The sequence below is a fragment of the Lonchura striata genome, chromosome 3 (assembly GCF_050655825.1).
Source record: "Lonchura striata isolate lonStrDom1 chromosome 3, ASM5065582v1, whole genome shotgun sequence".
Taxonomy (NCBI): Eukaryota; Metazoa; Chordata; class Aves; order Passeriformes; family Estrildidae; genus Lonchura; species Lonchura striata.
This window is the reverse complement of record NC_140705.1, coordinates 64668757-64685862: the sequence shown is the minus strand read 5'-3', so window position 1 is coordinate 64685862 and position 17106 is coordinate 64668757. Positions and strand designations below refer to the sequence as shown.

Below are 17106 nucleotides of genomic sequence, written 5' to 3'. Positions count from 1 at the left end.
TCAACCAATACCATCCATTCTGGCTGTGCAGGAGGGTGTCCCTCCTGATGTTGCATAGATGTGTATTTTGGATTCAGACATAATCCTTCTCATGAAAAGTATCAGGTTGGCTTTATTGGGCCTGACAAAATAACAGCACAAGAGGCTGGTTAGTGCTTAAAGCTAAAGGCTGGGTGGAGAAGAGAGGGGAGTGCTCACCATTGCATTGTGCATGGAGGACCAGAGATGGCCATACACTGTCCCCAGCATCCTTGAGAAAATCCCTGTGGCTGGTGAGAAATGAGTGTCATTCTGTTCCACATGCCAAGGGCCAGTACCTTTGTGGCACAGCACTGAAGGAAGACTTTTTAAGCTGAGTACCTTCCTTACAGGTGGCAGTATCACAGACCTCTGGCACCTGCTACCTTGGCAGTAGAGGTACAGAGGGTGCAACTTGTAGATAGGAGCACTTTCATAAATTATCCCCAAAGTCAGGCCCTGGTACTGATCCATTTGTCTCTCTTATGCTGCCTCTTACTCTACAAACATATAAGTAAAATGTTTATTTTTTTTAAATGACAGGTTGTCTGGTTTAATACACACTTTAATCTAGTAGTCTCTTCATCTTAAGACACATTTATTGTTCTAAATGCAGAACTTAATTTGACTTGATCTATTATTATTTTTGTAGTTAAATTCCTTGCTAACTGCTGAATGACTTAAATGGTATTTTCCTACAACTTACTTGTTAACCATCCTTTCACAAACTGAGGGAAAAGGTCACTACATTGACACTTATGTTTGACATTTGTTAGAGTCAAAAAAAAAATCCAAACAAAACCCAACAACTAAACATGAAACCAGTGCCAACTGTTATGATAAGGAAACAAAATTGTTAGGGCTTTGGACTTTTTTCTCCTGTAAGTATAGCAATTCTAACACAGTCATTAATACAACTTGCATGAGTGCAAATACCTGAAAGCAACACAAAGTAGAAAATATACTTTCTGACTGAATACCTAATGCTGTGAATCAGCTGAGCATGTTGACTGAAAGTCACCAAAAAACCTCAAGACTAATATACAGTTCTCCTATTTGACACGGCTTCAGGCATTATTGCTGTTCTGTAATACATATACAGAAGATTTAAAATTAAAAAAAAAAAAAACAGTCTGCTTCTCAGCTATCAGATTTACTATCTCATGAAGCTGAGAAAGATTACAGACTAAAATCACTCAAGATGGAAAGCTAGAGAAAATATGCCAGATTTATGAAGGAAAAAAACCTACTGCTTAATCTCATTTATATAAACTCAAAACACATAGAGAAAAAGCTAGGACACAGAAACAGCTTGGTCATGTTAATCTTCAGAATGAAATTTTCAGCATTTAGCAATGAGATGTGACATCCTTGAAGCCCACAAAATTTGGAAGAACTCCATATTTTTTCTCTTGTTACTGTAATATATTCCTTTTATTTATCATTATCTCAGAGGAAGAATGTTACAATGTAGTGTTTGAAGCAGCATTTACTTGCCAGCAGAGGACAAAGGATGCATACAAACACAAGCAGAAAAACAACTTTATACATAACCTCATATTCAGAACAAAAATAAAACTCAACAAATTCACTACTGATTTGTTTTTATACTTAATTTTGGGAGTATTTTAAAAGATTCTTTTCCTAGATAATTATGTAGCTTGATAAAAGCCAAGTACTTTGCAGAGAACAGAATGTAAAGCTATTTCCAATACTACTTATGAAGATAGGTCTGAGGTAGAAAGGTGGTAATGGTTTTCCTCTTCTGTAAAATGTGGGCTTACATTTTAACAGGAGGCAGCATCTTCTCACCTTGATAGCTTTGCTCCACTTGCTCAAGACTAATACTTGGTTAGCATCTGAAAAACTCTGTAGAAATGCCAAGTCCTACATCACCTTTGAGAGGTAAGCACTATCATCCCTATTTTACAGATGGGAAAACAGAGGCAGAGTGGTTAAATAACTTGCCAAAGGGTTCAGAAAGAACTGGCACTGGTGCCAACAGTAGAAGGTGGTCAACACTGTGCCTGGATCACTCCTTGAGCAGCAGCAGTTCAGGAGTAAATACTGTGGGTGCAGGACAGTCTGGCTGGCAAAACTTCACAAAGCCACTAGAAATTCCTGACTGCTCTTTTTATGTTCCCTAGCATTTTTCTAGTAGCAGTAGAGAATTTTACACCTCTTTCAATACCATTTTAAGATAAGGGTTTTTTTCCTTCAATAATAATTCAGAATAACACAGCTTTGTTTCTCTTTACTATACGTGAAAGATATTGCATGCAATTTTACCAATTAAAGGTATGTCCTAGAATTAAAGCAAGTGTCCATGCAGCATTGTAAACTCTGTGAAGGCATTAAAATCTCTTATGATAATCTTTAAACTAAAGATCAGACGATCAGTGACATATTTTCTCATAATTATCCTTATCAAAAGTAATAAAATAAATAAATTATTTTAAAGATAAGGATGATCTGCAAGATTATAATGCCAAATGATAATATCTACGTGCACTGCAGTTCTGGAGAAAGTTCTGTTGCTAATAGTATTGGAAAGGGCTTTCTAATTGTCTCTTAATTTCTAAGAGGCAGACAAAAAAAAGGGATCTCACAGAAATGAGCTTCACTTCATAGACTGTAAATTCCAAACCTTGAAACAAGTTTGGCCCAGCAGGGAACAGCAAAGCTTTGTCTCTGAACAAAGCTGGGAAGGATTATACTAACTTAGCTCTTACTAAAACCAACTTAAGCTATCATCTAAGTCCTCTTTTAGTTATCTCCCAATTCAAAGTAAAGCTTAAAAAAATAATCCTCCGAATGGAGTGTTGTCTGGAAATAACAAAAAGGAAGTTAAAAATACCACTTAGGTATATGAAGATGCTAATTATGACTTGAAATGAGCATTTACCTTATTTAATTGAATTAAAATACTGTATCTTGCACCTAATGACAGTTGTTGTTAACCAGTAACAATAATGCAGATTATGGAAACTTCATATGCCAATGCTGAAAACAATGCAAGGATATTCTGAAATCTGTGTGGTCAGATGGTTAGCATACAAATAATCGGTACAGAATATTACATGTGTGAGAATGTAACTAAGGGTACTTTACAATGCAAAAGCAAAGAGGTGAAAGGAATGTATAAATGTAACGTTTTGCTCCAAACTCCTTATGCAGTTCTCTTTACGATTATCAAAAAGAACATATATAAAGCCCCCTGCCCCTTTTCCCCTGGCTGTATATTTATACAAATCAGTGACAAATATTCCACTGCTCGTTAATTTACAGTTGCATAGAAAGGGAAGAAGGAAAAAAAAAAAAAGATACTATAAAAACAACATCCTCGTCTTTGGGTATTCAGTGTTGTACTGTTTCAAGCGGAACACGCGGTCGGAGCGCGTGGCGTGTCCCGGGTCCCGTGCAGGTTGGTGATGAGGCGGAAGGCGCGGCCGGCAGATGTGGAGCAGGGCTGTACTGCACGCCTGGGAGCACTGGCTGACAGCCCGAGGAACCCCTCACATGGCCTGTCAAGCATGAGAAACAACATCAGTACCACGTGTGAGCACGCGCAGAAACTTCTGCCTGCTCTGGGCTCAGGACTGCAACGTCATCTTACAAAACCCCTCTATTTAAAAAAAATTTCATGTGTTGGCCTGAGACTCAGCAAATAACTGAGGCAAATAGTTAAAAGAAATCTAAGCTGACAATACTGCAGTGTTTAAAGTCCTTGTTGCAGTGGTCGCCTGTTCAGTGCAGGTTAATGTAATGCCTAAGGTGTTAGCTGTGTGGCTCCTGATCCTTGTGCACTGGTGTCCATAGCTCCTGAAAGTGGAACTGTGGGCACTAGGGCACAAGGACATATGGACATCTTTGCAAGAACCAGCTTTGATCTTGCAAGCTGATGATGGCTTAAAATTAATTGGCTCAAATAAATGCAAGCTGGATCCATCTGGATAGCAACACAGACCTGCAGAACCATCATACCTGTGGCAGTGCCTGACATAGAAATTTTCTATTACCTATGATATTCTGGAATCTGGCCTTCCTGTTGTATCAGTCTAGCTCCCAAATAGATCCCTAGAGAAAAATGTAGACAAAAACCTCCCCAGCCCCTTTGCTCTAACAGAACTTTTCACTTGCTTTACTTTGTTTACAGTGCCTATGCAAGTATGTCAATATGTCTCATACCTGTGGTCTGCCAGTGAAACTTGCTGCAAATAGAAAAAAAAAAAGTTATAAATTTACATACTTCTGCATCTTGACAGTTTAAAAACAAAGTTATTATCAGGAAAACACATACTACAGAAGAAAAAAAAAGACTTTAAAAGACTATACATTTAACTAGAAATGTGTTGTAATGATTTAATTATTCATAAACTTACTTTTAACAAATGTATAGCATTATGATTATATAGTTAATATGAATTGTTTCATTTTCACCATCTGTAACCATATCTAAACCACTGAGTGATGTATTACAGTATCATCTGTTTAAAATGCTCTGTTCTGAACATCAGATGCACAGACAAGACTTCTGCAGTGTTGTACATCTGCCTACTTCTGAGGACCAATTCCATACATAAGGAAGAAAAAAGGGGCATTACATCCCTGATTAGTGGATCTGAAGGACAAAAAAACCAACAAAACAACAAAATTCACCATTGTAAGTATTGCTGGCTTTACTATATGAATAATTGCTTCATAAAGGATATTTTATATAAATAGAAAGATGGACTTCAAGATGAATTATAACCTGAAACCCATGAAAACAAATAAGCAAGACTACCATCTCTGTCAAACAGTCAAAATGGGATAAAAATTATCTGCATAAGGCTCAGATGCTAGAATCTCCTTGATAGAGTCTGTGACCGTGGCAGAAAAGACAAGTAAAGATGAGGTTGTAAAGGAAGTTTTTCTTTACTTTCTGGTTTGGCTTTATTATTTTTTAATAATTGGATGTTGCACATGAAGGCAGTTTTGATAAAATTGAGCCTGGGTACAACAAAGAGTCTAAGGATGTAATTTTTTAAGGTTAGGAATACTGTGATGCCTAGAGAGTCTGTGGAATCTACATAATTTAAAGTCTTAAAGAATAAATTTGTCAATTGTCCACCCAGGAAGATAGATCCCTCTCAAATGGCAGCAGGAAAAGATGGTGGACTTGGATAGTCTGTCACAGTTTTCCCTGGAAAAATTCAGAGTCTAATGCACTTTTCTGGGAAGGCCAGACTAATAATCCTCATTCCAGGCTTCTAAAGCATTTAAGATATGAATCTGACAGTTAAAAAAAAATTACTCCCAAGTAAAAGACATAGAATGACTGAATGAGAGCAAATGTAAGTAGTACCTACTAACTGGGGCAAGGTGGTTTAGACTGACAATGGGGAAAAATCACATGAAATTTGGAACTATGCCTTCTTTTAAACATAAATGATCTGCTAGACAATATGAAGGATCCATGGTTTTCACTTGCAGTATTCTCCTGTCTCATTGAAGGTGTTTGTTCATGGAATCAGAGATTTTTTTTTTTTCTGTTTTTCAGCCCAGGAGAACAGCCATCATTACCAAGCTTGTCCTGACACAATGCAATTTGCTTTAAAGACATTTGGGCCAAATGACATGTATAATCACGTAGCAAGACAGTGAAACTTTCAAAACCAAGAACAAATGCTTGAGTTGCATTTTATACTGATTTGTATACATACACACCCTCAAAGTGTGCTGAGCAGCTCCACTAGCTGTTGACCTCAAATGAGATGCTCCTTAGAATCAACTCCTTAATTTGCAGAACAAGGGGATCTGAATTATTGAACTCATCAAGAATTAAAAAGGACAGCTAAAACAAGACATTTTTTGCTAGAACCTAATTTGCTTTTTCAAAGCACCCAAGGTGCATCTTCTGGGATGCAGCAATGTGTGTTCAAGAGATAAAAGGGGGATTTTAACAAGATTCACAGAGTTTACAAAATAGCATAGTCTTGATGCTTCCTGGGCGTAAACAGCCACTCTCTGACTTCTGCCTTTTAAAACTGATCATTATTATTACATTTCATTTGAAACTTTCAACAGTTTTGAGAATACATCAAAGTTTTCACTACTGTTTTTCTAAGGCAAAAGAGCTGAAATATATATATAGAGAGACATGTATATGTATAAATGTATTTTACAAAACCTACCATAATACATGAGACAGCTTCTCACTTTTGTAAGTGCAGTGACACTGGAAGGAGGATCAGTGGAAATGTATGTCAGCTGATACAGGACATGCATAAGAACAAGCTGGTTTTCCTTTTGATCTCTCTTTAATAGACACTGAATAAAATATCATCTTCCAATGCATTTAAGCAGGGAAAGGTGTTATATGCTGCATTCACAGATTTCCTCTGGTCTCTTTAATAACTAGTTCAGTAATTAGTCTAAGGACTAATTGTCTGACTTTTTCAAACTTTATTACATAAACTGCATTCAGAAATTCTGAATCTACATTCACTTAAGTTCTGCAAAAGGTTTTTATCAGCAGGTAGTGAGATTTTAGATGTCTCTCCCCATATTTGGGCACTGCTGAAAATTCCATATTGAGCTACAGGTTTTTCTTATAGTGAATTGCTTCCACTTAAAACAAGAACATTTATCTACCTTCACAAATAGTATCTATTGAGGAATTTTAAGGGACAGAATTATGTAGCTTGCATATCTACACACAAGAAATCTCCTCAGAGATATTCCTTTTTCCAGTCAATACCACAATAATGATTTTTTTTTTCAAAAGACCTTAAATTCAATATGATTCTCAGAGACATATTTTGTTAAACTTACAGCAGCAAGCTGGAAATGTGTTGTTGATTTGCTCCATAACATCTGTTAGATCTGTATTGGTATCATGAGGTGGAACTAACAAGTCATCTGCAGATAAAACAACCAAAAATCATTTTTGTAACAAGATGAGGAAAAAAAAAAAAAAAGACAACAACATTCTAAAAGGCATTCTTAGCCAATATTCCAGTTAATTACTCCTTTATATTTCAAAGGAAAACAGTACCTGAAACCTTTGTAATGTGCGGGAACTATCATCGATAATTGCCAGCCTTGGGAGAGGACATGAAAGTTACATTATTGATTTGCAGTCAAACTCATTTCTCTTTCATTAAAACTTAACCATTGCATCCAGGATTTAACTAGAAGTTGCCAGCAAGGAACAGTATATAAACATTTACAGTTAAAATGAATAAAATTACAATGTGAGGGAATTAAACTCAGTAGCTACTCTATTAAAATTCTGTTCCAATTGCAGATGATTTGTCATGTAACTTTCAGAGTGAATACACCACATTTTCTCTGAAAAAAATCCCAACATTTATCTTTTAGATGGTCTTTATTCAATATGTACCAGCCATTTCAGTAGTGCTAAAATCCCCCTTGCCAACTCTTTGAAAAATGTTGCTTAAAATTAGCCAAGAGAATGGTTAGGGAACATAACTGGCTGTGTTGTTGGCAGTTTTATTGGACAGCATCTTTCATACTGCATGAAATCAGACTCAAGTTCCATGTTTTTCCAGATAAAGTAAAAACATACGTTAATGCTGAATGAAAAATGTTCAGTATGCAAGAGAATATTTTTCCTGTTTTCTACAGAAACAAAGTAATATTTAATCTATAATACAAAGCTCAAACACAGAAACAGGAGGAACTTCTAGAAAAGATAATGTGAGGAAAATATTTTCTCTTTTCCCCTACTTTTGTCTATGCAATGGTCTGTAGTTATTTCTGCTAACTCACGGTGAAATTAATGAGTTCTGATACTGGAGAATTTAAAATCCCTTTATGTGCAGAGCCTGTACCCATAAATATTGAATTATTCCTAAAGATGTGAGCCTTTTGGGAGTGGGAACATCAAAATACCAGGATAAGCAGAGATTACACAAGAATTTTTAAAGCAGACAGCAAGTGTAGATTACATAATTTGGACATTGGTCTTGCATCTGACAGATCACTTGGGTCTGTGTGTGTACTTTAGGACAAACAGCTCACGGCCACTTCGGTCCAGTGAAGTCTGGTTCCCCTTTCAGCAAAGATGGATTTTCCCAGTAAATTCACTTAGTAAGAACAGCTGGAACCAAAGAGTCTATCGACAAAAGTCTGTAATTCAGAGTCACGTGGATTCTTAGGATACTGCAGCTCTTCACAAGTATGAGGAAGCAACACCTCCAGCTGCCCTGAGCAGAAGCACCGCAAAGATCCGCTCCTTTTGATTTACAAATCTGTCCAGAAGGTGCCAACAAACCTATCCAGTAGTCACCTCTGGCCTCATCAGTACATTATCTGATCAGAGCACTCACCTGTCTGATGGAACTGTGAGCTTGTGTCCTGCTCCAGCGGGAAGGCCAGGGCAGAGCTCTGGGGCGAAGCACAGGGGGAGGCGCCATTGACCCGGGAGTCTGACTCAGGCTATGGTAAAGACAAGAAGACACAAATCTCTGTTACTTGTAGCCACATAATTTAACTGTAAGCTTGTATACAGCCATGTTACTCCTTTCCTTTTTACATGATCTTTCTTGTTTTTTTCTCCAAACTATTGAAAGTTGTCTTAGATCTATACAACTGGTGAGGGGTTAAAAAAACAACCAATCCAAGAACTTGTTGAAAGAAAATTTAGACTAAGAACACCTTCTACAAGACTCCAGTTGATGGTCTTGTTAAAAACAATGTTCTGTTGCATCACAAAACCACAACATAATGTGCAACACACACACAGTATGCCAAGGTTCCCAGTCCAGCTCTGCAGAAAGACTACACAATGGGAACACTTGGATTATATTTATCTGCATAGGTATATACACACACAAACAGGACATTCAGCAAGGGGCCCATAAAAAGCTTTACAAGGATGACTAAGCATGCTTAGAAACAGGTGTTCAATCATGAACAGATTTGCAGAACTCCAGAATCAAATAAAGACAGATTCGAAACAACTTCATTAAATCTAAAAAGTGGTAGCCAGCCATCACTCCTACTGATGCTGCTTCTCAGCCTTGTGGAAGACACCAAACTTGCAGGATTTTGTACTACATGAACTCTTGAAAATTATGAGCAATAGCTTATATACTTTGAAAAGAAGCTTTTCTGACCTCTTAAATTCACTTGAAGAATCATGGAAATTGATATTACATTTAGCTGTAAACATGTGTGTATTTGAAGTTACATTTAAACATGGACAGAAAATAAGAAAAGGCCATAGCAGCTCAGGAATATTGGAAGGGACCTCATTTTCCCCTTCATTTCCTTCCTTTCTTATTTTAAAAATTCCTTCAGGAATAGTACTGTTAATAAAGTATTTGAGCTCCAGAAATGATTGTTCTGAAAAAAGCATAAAAAGTGAAATAATATTTACATCTGAGATAGATTAAGCTGAAATTGTTGCTTATCACTTATCTTTTTGATTGCAAATAATGAGATTACTTCTGAACATCTTAAGGAGCAGGTTATTTAAGTAAATCTATCAAAAGCAGATACTGAAGTAATACAAAAGATGATTGCTTTTAAGATCTTTTTGAAACTGAGCAAGTACCTAGAACAAGTACCTATGAGACTTGATACAGAGTTAGAATACAGAATGGCTGTTCATTTGTGCACAAGTTTGCTCCTTGGCACTTCACAGCCTTAACTGAAATACTCAATTTCTTGAAATACCTTCCAACCTAACAAAAACAGTCTTCAGTAAAACTCCTCTAAATCTTATCTCTTTCAGCATGACAATACTAAAGGCCAGCTTTAACTAAAAGAATAAATCAAGAAATTTCAGTCTGCATAGAAGACAAAGAAAAATGGAAATGTTTTCAACCCAGAGAAGGATTTCACTGTCAAGGCACTTCTGTGCACAGTGAATTACTATTAGGTAGTTAAGTAATTTGCTGCTCAGTACCAGGCTTCAATCCAGCTAAAGAGTCCAAGTAAAATGAGTATGGTGATTTTAAATCAGAGAAGCCTGGGATAACTTAACCCAGGCAATTCTGTATTGCCAGGAGCTACTGTCTGAAATGTTAGAGCTGTAATGGTAAAGAGAGGAAGCAAATTTGTCACAGGTGAAGAGTCCCTTCTATACAGAAAAATAAATCTAACTCCAGCAGTGGAGTAACTGCTTGCCCACCCCACAAACAGATGAACAGAGAGATTGTGAATCATCCAAAATGCAAACTTGCACCTGGAGTAAATCTCTGCCTCTGGCCCTGTTCAAGCAGCAACTATGAATAAATTGTGCACAGGTGAATGGGGGTGAATGAGAAGATCTGTGCTGGACACACAAAACTGCAGCACAGCAACACATAGGCTCAATCAAGGATAGTGAGGCACTGCAAAGTCAACAGTTCATGTTGATAGACAGAAACTAAATGCCTACAAACTCAGGTGATGAGTTAGTCAAGGTACCACTTAGTAGCTCTATTGTAAGTGATAAAAGAGTACTACAGACAAGGATTGTCAGTGGATACACTGAGAGAAAACAAAACATACTTTGGAAAACCTTAATGGTAAGGAAAATCTGACATTTATGTACCAGATGTTGCTACAGCAGTCAGAATGAAATATTGCAGCTGGATTTAAAAACAGTCAAAACTCACAACACTTTCATCTCATCAGATGGCAATGCCTGATTACTTCATTTTCATTTAAACATACTGATATAGTTCCAGTGCATAGTTCCAGTGACTGCAATAAGAAGAAAAGCCTAAACAAAAAAAACTCTTCTTCCAAATTAAGGAAATATGATAAGCAGCTGAAGAGTGGGGTTTGGAGCAGAAAGTGAAGGTTTGTGGTAGTGATATAATTGCCTTGATGTAATAATCTGATACTGGAAACTGTTAAATGCAAACCAGTTGAGGATATAGATATAATGGCTTGTATTTACATGATTTAACAATTTAATTGTTGGAGAACTTAAGAAAAATAACAGTAGAAAATCACATTCTATTTGACTCCAATTATATAACACCTACAAAATATGAGCGCTTCCATCCTAACCCACATTAAGTTCATGCATTCTTATTCAAAAGAACTCAGCAGACAGCCCTTAAGCCAGAAACCAAAAGCAAATAGCTCTAGATGTTATTATACACCTGCTGCTTCTTGAAAGAAATAAAAGCAGAGATACTGAGCATGCCTCTATAGGGATAAGGGAGACATTTTCAACTACAGTCTCAGGAAGTTTTCAAACTTCTTTTTAGGTAAAACCAAACAAAAATATGAAGAGAAAAATATTCCTTCTCCAGGAAATTATAAAATTGTGGTTTTGTTTCTGTATTACAGCAGTTTTAAAACCATTTCAAAGGAGATACTTATTTCTACCAGTTTTAACTTTTAGTGCCTTATTTCACTATGCCTCCTGCTGGTGTCTTTCCCAAAGAAGAGCCTGAAGTGCTCTATGGCTTAATGGACAGCTAAGACATACCTGGTCTTTCCTTGACTTCTGCTGCTTTTTGTAAAAACCAAACTAAACCTCAGTATCCCCAGTCTGAATCACAAGAAACCTCAAAAATGGCAATGTTACTACCACATTCATTACAGATTTCTCTTCTTGCTCCAAATTTTTTTCTCCCAGCTATGAAAGAAACAAACTCCTGTGCTCTTCTGCTTTCAGCTGGAGAGGGAGTTGCTGCCTCTATTTACTCTCTGCCTGATCATACAGCTGTTGACAGATGATTTTAGCTCCCTCTAACTTCAATATCAAATACAATATGAAACCTCTATTGAGCAGCTCAGAGAAAACAGAGAAAAATCCAGACTTTAAATGCCCTTCATAATAGGTCTCACTTTGACTTTCCAAATTCAGTATCTATAAAGGTTGAAAAAAAGAAAAATGAGAATGGCTTCTTTGTTTTTTTCTCTGTCTGATTAACATGTTGGTATCAAAGCTGTCACATGCCAGTTCTGTTTCACCTTCCTCTTTGGCAGCCTAATCAATCAGGCAGACAAAAATGACGACATTCTGTGACAGCTACCAATCCTTTGGGCTTGCTAAAATAAAAATAGTATGGTAACCTCAGAATTGTGACCTGAAGTAGACAAATGAGCAGTGAGGATGCATGCATATTTCTGCTAAAGGTGCTCTCTACAGAATGTCCTAGAATGCTTTCATCTAGATTAAGCAGTTACTACATGAAAGATTCTAAATTTCATTAACTCTCTACCTCAATATCTGTGTGTAGACAGACTCACACCAATCTTTTAGAGAAAAAAAAAGCTCCAGTATTTTATACTCAGTAGTATAAAACACCAGTCAGGAGGCTAATGGAGAAGAGGAATGGGGAGACTTGCTGTTGATAGAATAGACAAACAGCATGAAATGCCAGCCATGGCAAAGATATTGCTGAAGGACAGTTGTGTCCTTTCATGCTAGTAATTATATTGTTATATATTTTGAGATTGAGACTTATGAGTAAATCATCCATCTCATTAATAAGAAAAGGTATTCCTTTTACCCCCTAAAAATAACTGGAACAGGCAGTAAAAGCAAAAGAAACAAATAAATATAAATAGGCTTCCAATAAAGTCCTTCCCCAAGCAGTGAAAGAGATAAAGGCTGTCCTAAATGGTAGTGGCCAAGCTGACAAAACAAAAAACATGCTGAAGTGTTGTCATTTTTTTTCAGAAAGAGGGCAGTAATGGAAATCAGCGCTGCTTCATAATTCTATCAATGTCAAAATAAATTTCAAAGAACAGTACTAAAAATTTAAATTCTTTATAATTTATGAATCCCCATCAGGGGAGTAACCTCAACATTCTCAAAGTAGCTTGTGAAACATCTGGTAAATTAAATAATGTTATGTATAGAAAGGCATACTGAAAAGCCACAGATGTGTTATAAAAGAAGTAATGTAGATCTTCTCATATACTTGACTCTGTATGAGCCACTTTATTAAATAACAGAGTAGAAACAAAGAGCTTAGGAAATAATATTTGGAACAATTAGAAGAATGGCATGACTCCCATAGAGACAGGACAATGTGGACAGAAAGCAGAAGAGCAACAGTACACAGTAAATAAGTTGTAAACAGTCAGAAATATTGAAAAATGTCACTTCTATTCTGCTTTACCCTATCTGAACCGAAAAGCTGCAGAATACCTGGAAAATTCCCAAGGCAGAAATTATAACAAAGAATTACTGTCTCTTCTCCCATCCATTTTATCACAATAAAAACGTATATCCTAAAGGTGTTACTAAGAATGGTATAAGATATCCAAAAATATTACAAAATTGTGAGCTCATCCTCAGCTACATTAGGGGAAAAAAAAAGGGGTTTTAAGGAGTGACCAAGTTTCTGCTCTGAGCACTAAGCTGCAAGGGACCGTGGGTTTGGCAGAACATCTGTGTTCTACTAACAATGTTTATTTGCAGATTTTAAACCCTTCTCTAGAAAGACCATATTGGCTACCTATCCCAAAATCATTACTTTATAAATTATCAATAACAGTGCACCAGTTTCTACCTTCCCTATGAAATATTACAATTACTCTAATATTGATTAAAATACGAAAATAACAGTAGCAACAAAAAAATTTACTCTAGATTTTTAGAGGGGTAGGGAAGTCATTGGAACAGATGCATCTAAATCCTATTGAGCCTAGAAAAAATTACAAAGTCAGCCAGTGAAACAAAGAGAAAATACCTTAATCCCTGTAATGAGAGTATGATCTACAGCAGGAACTTAGGCCATTTTTACGTAGCCAGTTTCTTGGCTTAGTTAAATCCCCTACTACACCTGACTCATGGAAGGCAGGAAATACTTGCCTTACTGTACTCTGACCCAAACATAATGATTAATTAGAAGAAAACATTCATGCAATGTGGCAGCAGCTCTCTGGCCACAGAGAGCAATGCACAACTTTCCTAGGCATTGCCCTGGGGAAGGCTGTAAGAAGATCAGAGAAAAGAATGAGGAACAATTCTTATCTTCACTTGCTGCATCTGTTGTTGTGAACATGTGGAATGTGTCATGGAGGTTTGTTTACCAAAGGGTAATTTCTTAATTGGTCAATGGTGATGGTGTTTGGATTGATTGACCAATTAGGTATCAGACTGTCTGTAAGGGGGATGGGTTTCTTAATAAGTATAGTGTAATAAAGTGATTGATCAGCCTGCTAGAATCATGGAGTCAATGCTAATTATTACCCGGCTGGAGGCCTGTGGCGACAATACAAATTTATCTTCATTACTCAAGCTTCCACATATGATATAGTACAAACTACCATCTCTAACAACACCTATGTTGCTCCTGCTATTATGGTGTTATGGTATATGTTGCTCCTGTTATTTTTATAAGCCAGGTGCTGACTCCCAAATCAATCAGCGCTCCTTTTGCCAGCAAGGAAACCCTACGATCTCCAGCTACTAGCACTCAATAAAATCTCTTAGCTCCAGCATTTACTTGTGTGAAAGACCACCTTGCTGTAGGTTATTGGTCTAAATGTGCCACTCAAGAGGAACTGGATTTTTAATGTAATTAATTGCTCCTTTGTATTTCAGACGTATCTTTGGCCATTTGTCTCTGGCATGCTAAGAGAGGTCTGAATGACTTACAGTGACAACAAATGAACATTTATATATTTAAGGAAAGCATCTGGTAAAAGAAGTCAGACATGGGATGTAGCTGGCATCATTACTTGGAGTAGGGTATATATTCTCTTTCCATGATTTTTAATGAATGAAAAGCTATTGCTCTTCCTTGTCTGATTCTCAGTGTTTCCTAAGTTCCCATGATCACTCCAGCACTTGCAATCATGTTCTGCTCATTTGATATTAACCATGGTTTATACTAGATGGTAAGAAAAAATATCTCATTAGAAATGACTGATTCCAGCAGACCAAGAGTACATGGTGAAAATATCCGCAGTAAAATGTCAATGCCTTTTCTCCACGAAGAAATCCATTGTCTAGGAGCAATATGGGGTAAAGTGTACAAGTACCTGCTCGAGCAGCTGCCGTAGCCTGTGAAGCTGAGACTCCAATTGTTTATTGTGATCTTCCAATATTTGCATCCTTGCTTCCAGGCGACCTTTATGCTGCCTCAGGAGTTTAGCTTCAGCAATGAGCTCGGCATCTTCAGAAGCATGCTGAGGTGACACAATAGAGTCAGGAGGTGACGCAAGAGGGTTTATTCCTCTCCGAAGATGTTGCTCCTTTAGTTGCTCATATTCTATCTGCAGACTCCTGGGATATTGAAAAGTGGAGGAGAATGATGACTTGATCAAGTAAATGAAAATAAAACACTTCTTAGATTAAACAACTAACACCACAAATAGCTCAATGTCTTGACTTGTGTTTTACAGGGGATTGAATAAAAGGCAGTGAAGTAAAAGTCAAACTAATTTATTTCTTCACAGACACCTCCCTCTTCTATCTAACAGTGCCAACCTATGCACAACAAATGCCTTGATTGTGGGTTGTTTTCTATTTTTTTGCTAAAATCATTACTTCTAGGTCCTTCTCATCTTCAACATAGTACAGGCATGGCTCAAACAACAACAAAATGACAAATAAGACACCAGTGGGATGATTATGAGACCTTTGCTCTTCCTCAAGGTCAGCAATGATACGCTCCAACTCTCCCCGCTCTTCCTTCTCCACTGACTTGAGTATCTGAGCAGGACTCTGTGGCTGACTCACAGGTGACTCTCCTCCCAGCGTCTGACAGTACTGCTGGATAAGGGCATGCTCATCCTCTCTGGAACAATAAAACAAAACAGATAAAGACAGAGTAGTAAAACATTTATTATGTGAGCAAACATCTCTATCAAGCTGAGGGATTTTGTTTATGGAAAAAGACTAAGCGAGATGAAATTAAGCCTGGAAAACATACTGAAAGGAAACCATATAAACATACAATACACAGGGAAAAAAGATTCATCTGTAGTAAAGGATCAGTTTAGTTTAATCTGTGCATAAAGAACAAATGTTGCTAGTGGTTTGAAAAGAAAGACTGAAAACAAGAATCAGTGGCTTGAAAAGAAACAGTGAAAACAAGAATCAGTAATCAAAGATGACTGTATGAAATGCCTTAAAAATAAATAAAATAAACAAACATCTTCTAGACACATTTTTTAACAATATGTGACATTTTCCAAATTTTTAGGAGATAATTTTGGTTTGCTCAATTTATCTAATAAGATTAGAGAACAAAAAGTTCCATTAAAATTAAAGAAAAAAGATTCCAGTTTTCTCCCCCTATTTTGATATACACATAAAAGACCTTGAAATTCTGCATTGGTAGTAGGTTTCCTTCTTAGAGATTCAGGAACAGAAATGAACTATAGCACTGTCCTCCTCCTGACTCACATGAAATTACCTTCTGGTAAGGAGATAGAAAAGTCCTGACACTTTCAATTATGCTTTAATACTCAAGTGAATTTCGTCTTGTATAGATGTGCCTTACTTTCCAAGTTGCTGGCTTTTCTCCATAAATAAAGTCAGAGGTATAGAAAGTAAAAGATACCATATCCTAAAACCAGTTTACTTGCTTGGTCACTCAAGGATGATGAACCAACAACGGAAAAACATATAGTACTCATTTTTAAGAGACAAATTACTGTAGCAGTAAAAATGATGAAGAAAATCCTCCTTAAATTATTTCCTTTAATTAACTAAAAACTAGATACTGCACACCTTATGATGCCATGAATTATTGGTACAACCTTTACCCTAAGGATCTCTTACAGTCAAAAGCATGGGCAGAACAGAGGGACACATACATGGGCAGTATATACACACATATTAAGATATTATTTAGAAAGGAGACTTTTCCACATTAAAAATATTTTGTGTGCTTTTTTCCTTCTATTGCTAGAAAGTAACAGCTGCAAATTCTGCTATCCACCGGTTATGGAATGAAAAATATTCTCAAGGACTGCCTTTGAAAGCACATGCAAAAAATTCGAAGTTCATTATATGCAAAGTATTTATTTTCCAAATAAAAGTTTAATGGAGATTTTCAAGAGGTGCTAAAAAATTTCCTGTCAGTCACTTTAACATCTTTCATCACAGAATTTCTAAATGTACTGTCTCATTTGAATGAATACTAAAACCAGTTATTTAGAAAAGTA

The 17106-nt window shown here is 36.7% G+C and overlaps 1 protein-coding gene across 10 annotated transcripts in view; it reads right to left on the bottom strand.

The window, feature by feature from the left end:
* Positions 1-1421: 1421 nt before the first annotated feature.
* UTRN (utrophin) overlaps positions 1422-17106 on the bottom strand; it is a 340627-nt gene continuing 324942 nt past the window's right edge. For 9 of the 10 annotated variants that reach the window (XM_085575353.1, XM_085575352.1, XM_085575354.1 and 6 more), the window contains 6 exons: positions 15573-15731; positions 14974-15217; positions 8355-8463; positions 6835-6921; positions 4207-4229; positions 1422-3542 (listed from right to left, as the gene is read on the bottom strand). In XM_085575353.1, coding sequence (XP_085431479.1) covers positions 3534-3542; positions 4207-4229; positions 6835-6921; positions 8355-8463; positions 14974-15217; positions 15573-15731 — 631 coding nt within the window. In that variant the 3' untranslated portion in view covers positions 1422-3533. Of the gene's footprint in view, positions 3543-4206; positions 4230-6194; positions 6239-6834; positions 6922-8354; positions 8464-14973; positions 15218-15572; positions 15732-17106 lie in introns of those variants that run through there. The other variant, XM_085575351.1, reaches the window with a different exon arrangement.